Raw genomic sequence first — 17,500 nt, 5'->3', positions numbered from 1 at the left:
AACAGAGCTCTGACAATAGCTATTATGTGTTGCCTTACTGTCTGTATTGCAATAACCTCACACTCTCTCTGTCTCACACACAGAGACACAGACATGCACAGACACTCAGTCTCTCAGACACACACACACACACACACACACACACACAGAGCGAGAGAAAGAGAAAGAGAGAAAGCCATGCATGTAGATCATGTACTGTAGATATCCTCAAATATGCATACTCACATGCACACACACACACACACAGAGCGAGAGAAAGACATGCATGTAGATCATGTACTGTAGATATCCTCATATATGCGTACTCACATGCACACTCACACACACACACACACACACACACACACACACACACACACACCACCCACTATGATCCCCACAACAAGTCATTCCCTCTTCCCTGTGTTTTCTGTCTCAGCGGGAGGATGGATTGCCTTTCTGCTTTTGAGCACAAAACTAACACATGCTCTATTTGGCTCGTTGCTCTTGGACATTCTGGGTCAAACGTGTTCGGGCTCCCAGGTTACCGGTGGACGAGCGTGGGCTCGTCTGTCAGCTCCTGCTTGTGTTTGGCTTGGGTGGATGCCACCACAATTAGCATTACACCGAAATAATTCCACATGACCTCGAGACACGGAGTCATCTTCATTGACGAATCACACTTGAAGTGGGGTTTGGGAAGAGACACAAAAGTGCCATAGAATAACGAGTCTTATTCTAGTTTCATCTTGAAAATATTTGGCGGTGAAAGACGATGAAAGCAGGTTGCTTTCTGTGCCTAAACTACTGAACTGTCTGGAATGACATGAAGTGTGTATCTGTCAAATTGATTAATTAATTCCTCAGATATTTATGACTGCTTTGGGTCTACTGTTATGACTTACTTATAAATCCTATTTCAGCTGATTTATCACTGGTGTCCAATGACAGTGAGAGAGAAAAGACCTTCACTAGACAAGGCCAAATTAGGCCTTGTCTAGTGAAGGTCTTTTCTCTCTCACATGTACATGTACATTATAACACACACATGTGGACAGTGTTAAACTCTGTATCATTATCCACTGACTGAAGCATTCTTGGCTGTCCTCTACTTGACTGGATATTACTGTAAAATATGTTCATCTATAAACAGTTAAGCTTTTTACATTTAGGGTGCGGTGGTGCAGTTGTCAGTGTCACCGCTTTGTAAGTAGGTCACCCAGGTTCGATTTCCGATAGTTGCAGTCATTTTACCTTTAGATGGGAAGTGCTTCAAAAGACTTGTTTCTCTCTTTTATCGTTTAACTTATCTCTACATTCTGGTCTTTTATGGTCTCTTTATAGTTTATCTTCTCCCTCCCCTCTCCCTCTCTTCTCCCTCTCCTCTCCCTCTCCTCTTCCTCTCCTCTCCTCTCCGTCTCCTCTCTGTCTCCTTCACCTGGTCTTTAAGTGGGCTTTTAATTCTTCTCTTTATGGGCTCCAATGTACTCATGTGTTCTTATCTGCCCCCTCAGGTATGGGGAAGCATGAGTAGCCAGGCTTCAAAGTGTCAGTCATACAACAACATAGTGGGCACACAGTGTGCTCATAAAGACATAGTGTGCACACAGTGTGCTCATAAGGACATAGTGCGCACACAGTGTGCTCATAAGGACATAGTGGGGACATAGTGGGGACACAGTGTGCTCATAAGGACATAGTGCGCACACAGTGTGCTCATAAGAACATAATGTGCACACAGTGTGCTCATAAGGACATAGTGGGGACATAGTGGGCACACAGTGTGCTCATAAGGACATAATGTGCACACAGTGTGCTCATAAGGACATAGTGGGCACACAGTGTGCTCATAAGGACATAGTGGGCACACAGTGTGCTCATAAGGACATAGTGGGGACATAGTGCGCACACAGTGTGCTCATAAGGACATAGTTGGCACACAGTGTGCTCATAAGGACATAGTGGGGACATAGTGCGCACACAGTGTGCTCATAAGGACATAGTGCGCACACAGTGTGCTCATAAGGACATAGTGGGCACACAGTGTAGGTACCAGAGTCTCCTTATGGTCTTATGGTCTCTTATTTGGTCTCCTCTCCTCTCCATCTGTGTGTGCTCTCTTTCTTCCTTTTATGGGCTGTTCTCATGTGTTCTCCCCTTTCTTCTCTGCTCCCTCAGGTACCAGATCCACACGGGCCTCCAGCACTCCATCATCCGGCCCACGCAGCCCAACTGCCTGCCCCTGGAGAACATCACGCTGCCCCAGAAGATGAAGGAGGCGGGCTACGCCACGCACATGGTGGGCAAGTGGCACCTGGGCTTCTACAAACGTGGCTGCATGCCCACGCAGCGCGGCTTCGACACCTTCTTCGGCTCGCTGCTGGGCAGCGGGGACTACTACCGCCACTACAAGTGCGACGGGCCTGGCATGTGCGGCTACGACCTGCACGAGGGCGAGGAGGCGGCCTGGGAACAGGACCGCGGCGACTACTCCACGCTCATGTACACGCAGAAGGCCGTGCAGATCCTGGCATCGCACAACCCGCGCCAGCGCCCGCTCTTCCTCTACCTGGCCTTCCAGGCGGTGCACTCGCCACTCCAGGTGCCGGCACGCTACCTGGAGCGCTACAAGTCCATCCCCAACCTGCACCGCCGCAAGTACGCCGCCATGGTCAGCTGCCTGGACGAGGCCGTGCACAACCTCACGATGGCGCTCAAGCGCTATGGCTACTACCACAACACTGTGATCGTGTACTCGTCTGATAATGGAGGTCAGCCGATGGCTGGGGGCAGCAACTGGCCACTACGGGGGAGCAAGGGCACCCTGTGGGAAGGGGGCATCCGGGCGGTGGGCTTCGTTCACAGCCCCCTGTTGATGAAGAAGGGCGTGCGGTGCCAGGGGCTAATGCATATCACCGACTGGTACCCGACACTGGTGACGCTGGCGGGCGGGTCGCTCGGCGAGGAGCAGAGCCTGGATGGCTATGACGTGTGGGAGACGATCAGCGAGGGCCGGCCGTCGCCGCGCCATGACATCCTGCACAACATCGACCCCATCTACATGCGCGCCAAGAACGGCTCGTGGAAGGCCGGCTACGGCCTGTGGAACACGGAGGTGCAGGCGGCGCTGCGCGTGGGCCACTGGAAACTGCTGACCGGCGTGCCGGGCTACGGCGACTGGGTGCCGCCACAGACCTTCTCGACCACGCTGCTGGCCAAACACTGGCATAGCGAGCGCGTGCGCTGGGACCGCGGCCAGTCGTTGTGGCTGTTCAACATCAGCGCCGACCCGTACGAGCGAGTGGACCTGAGTCTCCGCTACCCGCACGTGGTCAAGAAGATGCTCATGCGTCTAGGGCGCTACGGCCGCACCGCCGTGCCGGTGCGCTACCCGGCCAAGGACTACCGCTCCAACCCGCAGTACAACGGTGGCGTGTGGGGTCCATGGTATAAGGAAGAGGAGGATGACGACGATGATGATGACGACATGGAGAACAATCTATTCGACAACCATTTAGGGCAGACGAGACGGAAAGGGAAAATGCAACGAAAGAGCAAACTTTGGAGAAAGGGCTGAGGCAGTTGTTTTAGCATCATTATTATTATTTCTCCATTTAAGTTTTGATTCTGTCCTTTCGTCCAGTGAATCTTGCCAGACTGGTGAATCTCAGGGAATGAGACAGACAATCGTCTGTTTGGTTGGTCGTCTCCACTGATTTAAAAGCTGACGTTTTCACATTTTCCATGTCGAGCACCGAATGTTCTCACTTCGAGAGGACAAAGTGAGCCACTTAAAACACTACTGTTCGCCCCCCCAACAACTAAAACCTCAGACTGTGGGCTAAGGTTATGCAAATATTATTTATTTTTTCTTTACTTAGTTGCATGCTTTTCAGTGAATCAGAGTCTTAATAAATGACTTTATTGTTTAGATGTAAGGCAACAAAGTAGGATCTTATTTGAGTTTTTAAAATAGACGGAGCCATACTTTTGGCTGGATTTTAAGGAAGAGTTATATCCTAGTCACTTTTTTGGAGCGTGAAAAAATTTAACAGGATAGAAGCTGCGGAAAAGATGTGGAATTTTCACGTTACTGTAAACTCTGAGACTAATACGTGTGCGAACACCTCAGTGGACAGGAATTTTTGAACCACGTACGTACATGGATGATCTCTCCCTCAGTTCTGTCTGGGCTGGATCCAGCTCAACTTGAATGTAGAACAAATAAAGCATTCTGAAGCAAACCCTCCTCATCTCTCTCTCCCTCTTACCCTCACCCTCTCTCTCTCTCTCCCGCTCCCCTCTTTTCCACATTTACTACATGTTGTAGTTTTAGTCACTTTTGAAGAGAGAAGTCCATGTATCTGATTAGACTAATATAAACATCCTGTATCTCCTTCCTCATGTCCGAGCACATGGGTCTGCTCTGTGTGTCTGTTACATTTTAAAGGGGGATTTTTCCCCCCCTTCTTTTTTTTTCTTGGGCTCTATTTGTTGGCAAGCAGCTGCTTAATACCTTTTTTTTATTTTAAGTGGAAAAGACTACAAAGCGCTTTTTCTGCAAGGCAAGGCTGGAAGTTAACCCATTCTTCTGCTGAGGATGTTAGGTTTCAGATTAATCTCACCCTGGGCTTACTCGTTCGGCACTCTGTGGTTAAAAACAAAAAGGAAAATCTTTTATGGGTCGCAGCAGCTCGGTGCCCAAAAACACAAGGAAAATAATCTTTATTAGAGCCACAGTTGCCAGGAGATAGCTAGTAAACGTGCATATTTAGGACAAACTGTGAAAACATGAAAACAATCTTTTGGTGACTGCGGAGTGCCAAGGACTTAATAGGTGCAGCTTTGTTTTTGCTTCATTTGCAGTTTAAACTTCATTAAGTGTCTTCATTAAATCACACACAATGGCCACTGAACACAACTATTCTTACTTTCGAAACCGCTGTATATGAAGTATGCCTTTGGTTAACAAGGCCGTTCTCTTTGCAATGTATTGACTAAGATAATCTGCTCTGCATTTGAGCATGTGCTTTGGAAGAGCACTGCAGTAACTCATTATCCGACCCTCAGATGGAGACTCTTAGTTGTGACTGCTCTTTCTAACTTTGCAGTGTACAGAATAAAACACATTATGTGCATATATGATCAAATAAATGAAGTCCCATTTGCTCATACATGTGCATGTGAAAGGAATCAAACTTGTTAGCGTGGCTCCAGCATGTTTTATGGAGAGCTGTCATTGCATCATGGAGACGGCGGGGCAGGGAGAGAGTGAGAGGGGTTTGCCCATGGAAAGTAGGCTTGGCAGCACCTTCACTGCGTATGGACTGTGACCACCCTGGCTCCTGATGTGAAACAAAGCCTGGTGCCAGACGCACGCCGGTGCCGTAAATTAAAACACGGGCACCAGCACCGCGCCGCCGTATGGACGCTGACAACTCTGGCTATGCCAATCACCGCAGGTAAAAGAATGAGCTTGGCGTGTAACACAAGCCATAATATGGCATTTGCCAGGTTCTGGCGAACTGTTCGCATGTGGGAGTGAATTTCTTCATTTGGAAGAGTTACGGGATGTACTCCACACTTTGAAGGCGGCCAACAAGGACATCAAACTTATTGCATCTAACAGCTCCGAAACCAAGCTCTTAACTGTGCCTCGACCCCGAAGCTTCAATATAAATCCAAATTAGGGGAGAGTTGAGCGGAATGTTTAATAATAACAGATGCATAGGGTGAAGGAAGACCAACGATCATTATCTTTCCCTCTTTCCCAGGGCTCCACGATGTATTAAGTCTCTTGGAACGTATTTGCCAACGAGACGCCTCAAAACCACCATGTTCCAGGGAATTAACATTCTGGGTAATATGATCCTTTTTTCAAGGAAAAAGAGATTCATTCCCCAAGAAGCTCATCTGAAATCTGTCTGCATCAGTATGTGAGGAACATCATGAATTATCAGACATAAACAGGAATCTCAGACAGCGTAATTACATGCTGGCATTTGAAAATATGACTGCAATATTGACATAATATTTACTCGCCTCTGTTAGTAATCTTAAATATTTCCAAGCGCGTGAACTAACAGGTTTTTCCTCAAATTAAGGAGACACAAAATAATGTTTTCCTTCGCATGAAGTCTAATAGGAAAATTCTGCAAGCAAAACAATTGAATAATATCGGTAGATCTGGATAGAACTGACTGTCCTGAATCAACAGAGCATGTATGAATACTGACCACCTCTTCTAATGACTAAGACAAAGGCTTAGAATTATAGATAGTGAAAGAACATAGAAGACGGCTGTATGGCAGCACACATGAAAGGTTCTACTTGTCTCTAATGTAAGCACAAAGTAAAACTCAAACACCATACAAACCTCTAGAACGTTATAAGTCTACAAACACATCCATTTCCGGAATTCAAAGCTAAAGTTTCCTTCCCGTGGGTGAATCTCTTTCGAGGTGTTTGGGACAGAGCTTCACAGAGTCATTTTACCAGACCATAGATATTAACAGATTCATAACCATGGTGGTCGCTTCCATTTTCAATCGAGGACATTATTTATAAACGTGCATAAATCACTATGGTGCCTAAAACGTTCCAGCCCTGAAGAAGGTGTGACCCTGAACAAATTGAGAGGCCGGTTTTAAATTGAGCCCTTAAAGTGATTCTGCATGGAAAGCACTTTTCAGCTCCACGATTGGTTCATAGGCGATCAAAGTGCAGACCAGCCCAATAATGTTTTGCCCCTGGGGGTCACAGAAGACAAGGGGAATCACCTGGCATCCATTAGCCTGTGAACATGGTGACTCAGAGGCTCTTGCGTAATGCAAGCAGACTCTCTCTGGGCCCCGATGGCAGGATCACTGATTCTAATGTCGTGCAGCTGCGTCCCAAAAAACGCGAAACGTATGTGCAACCCAGATGGAATGTGGAAGGCCATCGTGGAATTGTTCGGATTCAATGAAACGACAAACAGATCGAACACATGCGCCGCTTGCCAGTGCATGCTCCAAATCACATTGGCATAGAAAAAAAACAACTGGGTTTTTCTTTCCTTCTTCTTCTTCTTCCTGACTCTATCTCTTATTTTTATCTTTCTTTCATTTATGCTGCTCTTTCTTTCTTTCTTCCAGGGAACCTCATGCATCATCAAGAACCTCTAAATATTTGTTCATGTTGTCCTTTCGAACTCCATCTTGCTTGATGACCCCTCTGGGTCAGTCGTCAGGGTCGTTTGGATGTCACATCACATACAGAAGAAGGATGGGATGGAGTGTCAGGGTGGTGTAAACCATAACCATCCCCCTCACTCGTGCAACAGTGCAGAGAGTGCAACAGTGTGGGCGGGATGGAGAGAGTGAGGGGCCATCTTGTTATGATTATGACTCCGAATGCATAGCTCTATGCTTTGGGCAAACATTAACAGTGACATTTACGTGTTCCTGTGAGTAGACTAACTGTATATGTGAGTGCCTGTGTAATGTGTTAGCGTTGGTGTGCAGAGTGGAGCTGAAGCAAGGTTGGAGAGGAGTGTGTGTGTGTGTGTGTGTGTGTGTGTGTGTGTGTGTTTGTGTGTGTGTGTATTTGATGGACAGTCTCTGCTGGCGTGCAGGACTCCCACTCCAGGCCCTCTGAATGCAGACATGGGGATATCCTGTAATGAGCAATTCCATCCATGCGCGACTGGAACTCTTCTTGGCAAGCGCTCACACCGTTCGGCGCGCATGCTCTCCCTCACTTTTCACTTTCACTTGTGTCTCTCTTTCCCTCTCTCTCTCTCTCTCTCTCTCTCTCTTTCTCCTTTCCAATTCCTCCCACTCCTCCCACTCCTTCTTTCCCCTTGCTCCCACTGGCCCAGTCATGCTGTAGCACTCAGCAGAGTCTCCAGGCTTAAGCCCTCTATGACTGCACCAGTCACCCATACCCCTCTGGACCCATCTCTCTCCCACCAGTCAACAGTCTGAGGTCACGCCTGACCAGCTGTCTCCATAGTAGAAGCCGCTTCCATAATCATGGTCTGGGACCAACGTCTCTCAACCCAGTTCCCGAAAAAAAACAACACCCAGGCCCTGACGCCAAGACTGATCAGGGATCAGAATTCCAGTAAGAGGCGGAGGAAGCTATCCATCCAAATGACTCCCTCCCTCTTCCATCCACACGCTGACGAGGGGCTGATGCGCCGTTGAAGACAATGCTCTGATGTCATGATAAAACTGATGCCGCAAAATCGCTGATGTCACCCGTGACCTCATGACACCTCCTGGGATTCTGACATTGCAGCCAGTCTGAACGCAGGGTGGAAAAGATGTGGATTTCCTGTTTCTGGGCTGTCCGGTGCCAGAACGCTCCCATTTCTATGGCATTTATGATTACAGCTCGTACACTCACCCAGGGTTCTGAGGAGAAACACACTCCCAGGCACAGATCCAGCATAAACACCATTTGCATTTTTATGGAAATGCTTATTCCAATGTGTATCCACACAAAATCTGAATGAAAAGTTACTGTTAGGCTGCATAATTGATAGTTAAATGCATTTTTATGGCAATGGTTATTCGGAAGTATATCCACACAAAATTAGGACCAAAAGTTAGCCTACATAGTTGACGGTTAAATGAAAATATTGTTAGGGGATTGTTCTAGAAAATTCCGTTATACTCTCCAAAGGGAGTAAATCCCAGAGAGCTTCCTGTCAACAGGGCGGCAATGGCACTCAGACAAAGCCACGGTTCAGTCATCGTCTACAGAACCCCCTCCACCCAGAGCAGACAGGAAGATGAACTATCCACAAAAGTGGTAGAAGAGAAGAACTTGCCTGAAAGGGTCAAATCTAAAAATAGCCTGGAAGTTGTTGTTGGGCATGACTCAAGACAAGAACGTAACATACTTCACAGAGGTTGCATAGAGGCAATTGATTTGGATTTGTGGTGTGTACATTTAAGCTTCAAAAACGGCAAACCAGACAATGTGTTTAAATGTGTCAAGTAAACTGCAGATGTGCTTACAGTCTGTCATGTTCAGTGCACTTTCGATGCAGTGATAGTTTTTGAGGGATAACCGGAACTCATGGCCTGATACTGACTAGTCCGCTGCAGACATGTGTCATGCAAGCTGCCATGTTGTTTATGATAATTAAAGGCTCGCTAGTTTAAAACCAATTTTTTTTTTTACTTCATTAAATTAGTATTAATTATATTATTGCTTGAATTAGCCCCACACAGTTGTGAAAACATCCAAGCCAAAGGAGCGCCACTAGACAGGGGTTGCTAACGCTAGCGGGTTGGTCTTGGCCTTGGCAAAGCAGATCCGTCTCAGATGAGGGGTGCCGCCAGGTTCGCTAGGCCTTTTGGAGGTGAGGGTATGGCTGGCTCCCATCAGTCCAAAAGCAACGAGACAGCGGACCCCGCCACGTCCCCCTCCACGGAAGGAGAAGCACTTAAAAAAAGGCACCTTGCCCCTGGCCGCTCGTATTTCCCCTCGCAGACAAAGTTTCCTACAGCTGAAGGACTTGGAAGGAAAAGAAAAAGAAAAAGGACTGAAAGAGGCAGGGAGAGAGAGAGAGAGAAAGTGGGACAGAGAGAGAAAGAGAGAAAGAGGGAGGGAGAGAGGGAGGGAGAGAGAGAGAGAGAAAGAGGGTGGAGAGAGAGCAGAAGTCAAATGGCAGTCCTCCAACAATATCAACTGTACGGGCGGCAGGTTGGAGGAGGAGGAGGAGGAGGAAGACGGGAGGACAGAAAGTGATGCTAGCCTGCTGTATGCCTTTTCTTTGTGTGTGTGTGTGTGTGTGTGTGTGTGCACATGTGTATGCACATGTAGAGGTCTGTCAGCATGTCTATGGTGATGGCCAGTGTGCCTGAAATGTCAACAGGAAGAGAATGAACGACCCACTCTCTGCCAAACACACTTGTGAAGTGAGTCACACTAGTGAAGAGAATAATCCAGCTTCATCACTTCTCCCTCACTGAGTCATGCAGAATGTTCAGCTGTTCTCAGATCCCATCTATCCATTTCAGCAGCAATGAAGAGATATATATTTTTTAATGCCCCCCCCCCCCCCCCCCCCTTGCCTAAAAGAGCCTCTTCTCTGTCCCTCATTCTTTCCATCTGTGAGATTGTTCCCGCTTTCCTCCTCCAGCGAGGAGCAGACGTAAAGCTGTAGTTTTTAAAGGCTCCAGTCTCTCTCGGGTCCAGTAAGCCCCTCTTGACCTCGCATAGAAACAGATGTAGCGCTGGTTCCTGGGGCCAGCGTCAAGTCCTTCCACAGATGCACCAGTGCCACGTCTTCAGAATTTCTGGGTGAGAGACGGAGGGAAAAGACAACAAGTAAAAGAAAACAAGTATATAAGTAAACGCCTCTGCCAAGCCCAAATCTCTTATCTCACAGTGTCAATGAAAGTGAAAAAAATGATTTGTGGATCTGCCCTGTGATTCAGATCCACACCGGAATTGAATGGGTTCAGCCCTGCTACATCAGCTTTCAGGAAAATTAATTTGGCAGTTTTCCCTTAACTAACTTTGTCACTCTTGTAACTTTGTCACTCTAGTTCAAGATGAATATGAAACAAAAGGAACATTGAGTGTTAACTCAATCAAAGGTTTTACCTTCAGGTTAAACACAAAATCCAATGCATTGACATGCAGCCAAAGATATTTATACATGATAAATGGATATTGTACACTAACTGTGCCATGGCATTTTTGTGTTACATTCAACAGGGAACTGAAAAGAAGTGTGAATAGACACATTTGAAATGACCGTTTCAGTCATGGTAACACGGGATGGAAGTAGTTTCCCCTAGTCAGAATCAGAATCACGTTTATTGGCCAAGTAAGTTTGCACAAACAAGGAATTTGACTCCGGGTTAAGTGGCTCTCATTGTACTTACACAAAATATACAACACAACACAGCAAAAAACAATACAACACAACAGCACAAAGGTCCGAGAAATATGAGAAATATATACAGGGAGGAATGGCTATATACAGGAGGTGTGAACTGTAAAAACAGTAATGCAAAGAGAGGAGAGTGCAAGAAGTGCAGAGATAAATATTAAATGGTAAGAGAAAGGGTAGTCATCCCCAGACAAGTCATGGGAGATAGTGACATGAACATCACAGAGGAAAATAAGGTATGGATGTCACCCAAAGCAAACAATATTTTGCTGATTCATTCCAGTAGCATATTTTGGTAGCAAGAAGTTTGTTTCCTGTAGGCTTTTCATATTTCCATGCCACCACCCAGAGCACCTTGAAAAACAAATAGTAGTTATTACCACACCGTCTGGGCTGAAGTAGCTAGCATAGCATTGGACGTTGAAATGAACGGGAGTATTTATCTGTTATTTTCTCCAGGTCTAACCCATAACTCCATTACTCATCCCCAAACGAGTTATGAAACTTCACCACTAGGGGTCAGTAAATGTCATACCAGGATTCACCTTCATACCAAGTATCTATCTCCAATTGCAATCCATATTACATTTACATTTAGTCATTTAGCAGACGCTTTTGTCCAAAGCGACGTAAAATGGAGAGAACAGTCAAGCTAAGAGCAAACCATATTCCTCATCGACTTTCCTCACAACGTTTGCACCCAAGTCACACACACACACACACACACACTGGTGCAGTTTTCTGGAGGGAATATGGTTTGAGCACAACAGAAAGGAATGGGATTCATTCCTCTTGGCCAAATTCAGACCCTTCTGGACTTTTACTCTGCACTTGTGCTTGCAATGTAAACCATCCTGTAGAAGGTTCTGCTGGGTTAGCAGAGGCATTCAATCCCCCAATAGCACTCCAGGGGATGAGTCAGTAAGTCTCTCATCCTGACGCGTTTCTGTGTAATGCATCTGTGTAATGTGTGGGTTTGGTGTGAAGCACACCCAAAGTGGGTAGGAGGAAGTGGATATTGGACAGGAAAGTTAGTGGAAAACAGCCTTGCTTTGCCTACATGTCTACAGCTTCAGACTTGAACCCCAAACACACAAAATTGTTTGTGGCAGTGATGTTACAAACGGTGAATGTCCTCCTGTGTGCAAGAGCACTGGTGCAAGTCTGGGAAGGCCTGAGTTTTTGAAGGAATGTGGTATTCTAATTTGTATTCTACCCCGTGCACAGTAGCCCACCTTGGACACATATCCAGCCAATGAAGCCAATGCACTCTGAAACAGCGCAAACGGTGATCCCGAGAGGCCAATGTGTTTTTGTGTTCCAAAACATGTGTCTTACCAACTTCGACTAGCATCATTGAGTTTGGTTCCATCCAACAGACTCTGGATGAGTGACAATTCTGGCATCATTTGTTTTTAGTGCGGTTAGAGTCAGGTGCCTGGCTACAGTCTGAGCACTTCTCACTGAGCTGTGAGTGAAAAAAGATCATGTTTCTCTTGGACACCTTGGAGGAAACTTAAGATCCATCATGAAGGAATTATGGAGAGTTTTTGGAAGACAGATTAAATAAGGGCCAGGCCAATTAGAATCCCAGCACAAAATGTAGCACTTACTTAGATCATCCATTAGGAATGGCTTGGTGGAGAAGAGAAAAAAAAAATTGCACCTGTGTCGTTAGCAGCTGGCAACGTCCCCAGACAGCCATGGAAAACCAACACAGCTGGGAAGAGGCATGTGGAATAAACTGTGAGGAAGCAACCCAACACATCTTTGAGACAAATCTTTTTATATTTGTGAGCTATTATAGATTAAATACATGTAACTCAATAACAAAACACATAAAATAAGAATGGAAACAAATTAACTCATTTGCAACACTCACACAAACACACTGTGATGACTCGTAAAATGTCTGGTTTCCGACTTGTATTCATGAATTCTTTATATTAAGCATAACTTTAGTATATGTCTCTATATCGTTAGTGAGCAAAATGGTAACGACATAATTTCTATAAAAACTGCAGGTGAGAAAAAGGGAAATGTAAATTCGTAGGTTATGTATAGAATTAACCACTAGAGAGAGCTCTAAGTACAACCAATTACAGAACAAGGACACACCCCTGTTCTAAAAATATTCCAACGTGCAAAAGAATGAATGGAGCTGCTGTCTCTCCTAATCAAAAGCTATATCTGCAAAGATGATTGAACACAATATCCCAGAATATACAAATAGCGTCAAATATTCTATCTATCTACATTTTTATGCCTACATCATAATCCTGAACATGAAAAATGGCATTAGTTTGGATCTCGAGTTAGTAACACAAACGATGTAGATTCGTTTGAAGACTGACAAGATAAACACACCATCTCTGTGCAGCCCTTTAAATGCCAACTATATTACAACTTTTTCATGAAATGGCACAACCAGAACTAAGGCTACGTGAAATGAACTTTGCGTCTACGTGACCGTGTGTTGCGTGGATTTAAAGAGATTACCCTACCTACTAAACAGGATAATTGATTGCATCCAATTAGTTACCCTGGGTTATAGTGCTTAGTTTTACATTTCATTTTTGTTAACTCGGTGCTTCCTGGAAGGATACTTACACAAACCATTCGTGCTGTGTTTACTTCAGATAAGGTTTCACCTAGGGTAGTAAATTAACCGATATACAGGCGTGTATAGTAATCTGGGATGTTACACTATTTTGACAGCCAGGGGGAAGCGTTGTACAGTGCTTACAGTACACTACAACCAGGAAGCGAGCGTCAGAAAAAGGATCTCAAGCCGTGCCGAAGCGTCAGTATAGGTACAGGGCGGCTCGTTTCAACTTCTTCCGTCAACCATCACAAACCAAACTGTGTCAAACCTCTGCTCGAGTTGGAGACAGGTGTTGAAAGCCAGCAAGGTGGACATTTATTTAGCCCGTAAGATTGCGTGCGGCGACTTTAATCGGTTTTAAAGACATAGAACAGCTTACACGCACGGGGAAAGAACCGAAGAGTTCTGAGATTCACTTTTCGTCTCCTTCTCTCACATCATGGCTACAACAACCTGTACCAGGTTTACTGATGAATTTCAGCTCTACGAGGAGTTGGGAAAGTAAGTTTCAAAATATTATGGAATGTGTGTAAATACTTTCACCTAGACTAACTCGACAAATTGTTTTCATTTTACAACAGCGCCTTTGAAGCTGCTGCGCTGTTTGTAAGCTACCTGTCACCTGTTTGGAATGTGTAACTTAATCAGGGCTACTGATACTATATCCACCAAGTAACTTTAGGTTGTTCGTAGAATACGCAGATTTGTCTAACTTTCAAAATATAATACAATTTAAAATAAACGGAGTTGATCTGCACGAACTGGAAAGCTCTACTCTGCTTTTCCCAGTGAGGAGCCACTTAGCGTCGGAATTCCCCCCAATAATATTAAGCCAATTTCGAGGACTAGAAAACCATGCTTCGGAAGATTGCAGTATTTCAATTCAAGAATGTATGTTGTCGTAATTGGTACTGTCTGTTACTTTAACCTAACTTTACATCGCATTGCTGAGACTGTGCACAAGACGCGCTTTATTTAAGTGTAATGAAGAAATCCAGTATTTTGAACGCATTCCAACTGGCAAGTGGCTTAACAGGATTGCTTCAGATAGGACATTCTCGCGTACTTTGGTTTTACTTAAATAGAGGAGCAGACGTTTAGACCGATCCTCTTGGGTACCAAACAATATCAGAAAAGATGTCATGAAATGCCTTGGTGCCTGACATCATTTGTGTATGACCTGCAAAAAGATATAAGGAACGAATATTCAGCATACTCTGCTTTTGCAGGTCGTTCACAAATGTCGTCAGAAATGTATAGATGTACTGTGCAAATAGAGCAACCTCCCAGTCACAAAGGACAGTGCAGTGATCCTCTAACACTGTTCACTTTGAAATACAGAGGTGCCTTCTCTGTGGTCAGAAGATGCATGAAGATCTCATCCGGTCAGGAGTACGCTGCCAAAATCATCAACACCAAGAAGCTGTCCGCCAGAGGTGAGCAGCACCAAGTCTTTGATCCCATCTGCATCCCGCATTAAAAGTAACTCAGAAATGACCCCTGTCCCCTGTTCATGCTTCTGACTATGCTAAAACGCACTGCTGAGGGAAGAACTACAGGCTATAATGCACCGTCAACCCCAACATGTTTTCTTTTTAGCAGTTCCAAGTTTCTCTCTCCAGCCCCAATGAAGTGAAACAGAAGTAAGGGACTTCTCAAGTGAACTGTCAGTAGTCAGTCTTGACTCATTTTGACCCTTGTGGGTGTGGTCAGCAGCTAACTTCCTCAGGACGGGGGTTCTGCCTCCTGTCTCACTGCTGTGTCTTTAAAGATCAGGGTGTTATTTAAGATTGCCGTCAAATAGTCGCTCTGTAAAGAGAGCTGCAGGTATGTTTTGAATAGCACTCACTAGTTTAGATGTGCCACTTTTAAGGATGGCGAACATGACCGAGCGGATCTTGGAAGAATCTGGCCCAGCTGTTACTCATTGCCTCTTTACATGGCTTATGAACTTTACCTGACCGCAAGCTGTCCGGTATGGGCAGAGAGCCACAAGCTGCAGGGCTGGCGCCTCAGTAGTCAGAAGCCATTCAGGGGACCATAAAATGTTTCCTCAGTGACACAAAAGGCCAATATTTATGTTTTAAAAGCTAGATTTTATCCTGGGGATCCCCACCTTTTATCAGATCAGGAAGGCACAGTCCCAGAGCTCTTTGTCACGTCTAGTGTGTTTAGTTATACAAAAGCAGCGAGGCAGATTTCTCTGACTGCCTCGCAGTGTTGCAAGCATGCCTGTCAATAGCATAATGGGGACCTCTGACTCAGAATCTCGTTGCGCTTTCATGCCTCTCAAAAGCAGCTGTGTGGAGAGCTACTGCGTAGGATGGAGCCGCCATGGTTGTCTGTGGCGCTGTGCTCGTTGATGTGAGCAGCATTTGTCAGGCTTGCTAAGAGATGCAGAGGTCAGTCTTTGGAAAGGTTTTTGTTAGAGGGAAATGAATGCGGTTCAAGGTCTTTGTTCTGTCAGGGCTTCTGCATTGGCCATCATTTAAGCCAGGGCAAAATTAATTACTGAATAGAGTGTCACCCACCAGGATGGTAGTCTTTTGAGTACCAGCAGTTAATGAAAGAGGAGAAATATAGATCATGAATGCCTGCTATATCTGAAAGGGGATCGACAGGGTATGCCGGTCCAGGGCTTCCCTTCTGTAGCTCAGAATTGCATCCAAGTGAGCATCACCTCACCGAGATAAAAAGTAAAAAGATAAATGCCTGGTATTTAGCAGACACTTTTATCCAAAGTGACCTACACATAGGCATTCTGTGGTGACCGGGAATCAAACACAGCGGGGTGACGATAACCACTGTACCAACCAACACCCACAATGGCATCTGACTGCAAGGGATTTGGCCCACATCTGGCCTGCACCCGGCCCACCACTGGCCCAGGTCCAGCCCCCCCACCCCCCTTCCCATGCCCCTTATGTCCTTGCAGTTTGTTCCGACCACTTCAGGGTGAAGGTTCTCAAAATGGGTCATGAGGAAGGAAGTGCGTTCGAATAGACTTATCCAAGTGATGAAGCCCTAGGGGAGCTAATAGCCCACTAACCCAGACTCCTGCTTTCCCTTGGGTCGCTCAGGCGTGGGCTTGAGCAGCCAGTGGCTTCCTCATCCTCCCTCCTCCACCGGTGTCTGATGTGTGGTGGAATGGCTTCATTTAATAGAGGGTATGACTGACGGCTCTACTCTGTATCACAGTGTTTAGAATTTTAATTTTTTTTAATTCCTCAGCTAGCCGGTCTTACATTTTAAGTAGATGGTTTGAGAAGAACATTTTCTCTGGGACTATGGGTCCTTCATCCCCCATTTGTGCGCTTACTAGTGGCTGAGGAGCCGTTAAGCCATTGACTTACTCTGATTGAGCTATAGGGTGTAACAGACGCGCACTCTTTAGCTTACTATTTGCCTACCAGAAAAAAGGAAATGGGTTATTAAATGTGAACTGTTTTGAATATGTAAGCTAGCTGGCTGTGCATTGCAGATAGACACGTTGAGATTAAAGAACAGGCTTTGTTAATTCAGCGTAATCCACCTGTATCTGAGAGAACGACTCTGCACCACGTATTTGAAGGAGGGTCCTGTTCTCGATAGAAATGGCAACATCCTTGCGAGTGTCTTTGCGCCCTTGTGCCCGGTGTGCATTGAATGAGAAGCCCAGCAGCAGGAGTGGCAAGACGTTACACTTGAGGCTCTCTGCAAAACATCCTCGAAGGCTGTGCCTCCATACACCTATTTATACAGAGAGATGTTCATAGTGCTTGAATGAGCCCTGTGTTTTGTAGTGACAGTGATGTTAAGTTGGGCATTTGTTCTAGTCACTGTTGTAATTGGTGCAGTATTGGCTGCAGCTTGTTCAAGAGGGAAACCTCTTGTGTTGAGTATGATGTCACTGGGTCACTGAGTTCACGGGTCCTGGAGTCCTTTTAAGAAATGGTTTCTCGGATGTGTTCCTGGTAAACTGTGGAAAGTTAGGCTTTGGTTTGGCGTAAGTGTGGTGACGGGGAAACGGACCAGCTCCT

General features: G+C 45.7%; 2 protein-coding genes across 14 annotated transcripts in view; both read left to right on the top strand.

Moving 5' to 3' along the window:
* Positions 1-5,124, top strand: part of arsj (arylsulfatase family, member J) — an 18,411-nt gene extending 13,287 nt beyond the window's left edge. The window contains exon 2 of the mRNA XM_031585329.2: positions 2,158-5,124. Within this exon, the coding sequence (XP_031441189.1) occupies positions 2,158-3,556 (1,399 nt within the window). The 3' untranslated portion in view covers positions 3,557-5,124. The remainder of the gene's footprint in view (positions 1-2,157) is intronic.
* An 8,363-nt stretch (positions 5,125-13,487) lies between these two features.
* The window catches only part of LOC105907237 (calcium/calmodulin-dependent protein kinase type II delta 1 chain), an 80,157-nt gene continuing 76,144 nt past the window's right edge, over positions 13,488-17,500 (top strand). For 2 of the 13 annotated variants that reach the window (XM_031585346.2, XM_031585343.2), the window contains exons 1-2: positions 13,490-13,982; positions 14,823-14,917. In XM_031585346.2, the coding sequence (XP_031441206.1) occupies positions 13,921-13,982; positions 14,823-14,917 (157 nt within the window). In that variant the 5' untranslated portion in view covers positions 13,490-13,920. Of the gene's footprint in view, positions 13,983-14,822; positions 14,918-17,500 lie in introns of all 13 variants that reach the window. The other 11 variants (XM_031585345.2, XM_031585342.2, XM_031585347.2 and 8 more) reach the window with 9 other exon arrangements.

The sequence above is a fragment of the Clupea harengus genome, chromosome 18, assembly GCF_900700415.2.
Source record: "Clupea harengus chromosome 18, Ch_v2.0.2, whole genome shotgun sequence".
In the NCBI taxonomy this organism is placed as follows: Eukaryota; Metazoa; Chordata; class Actinopteri; order Clupeiformes; family Clupeidae; genus Clupea; species Clupea harengus.
The sequence above is the reverse complement of the archived record's forward strand: the minus strand, read 5'-3'. Positions and strand labels throughout refer to the sequence as shown.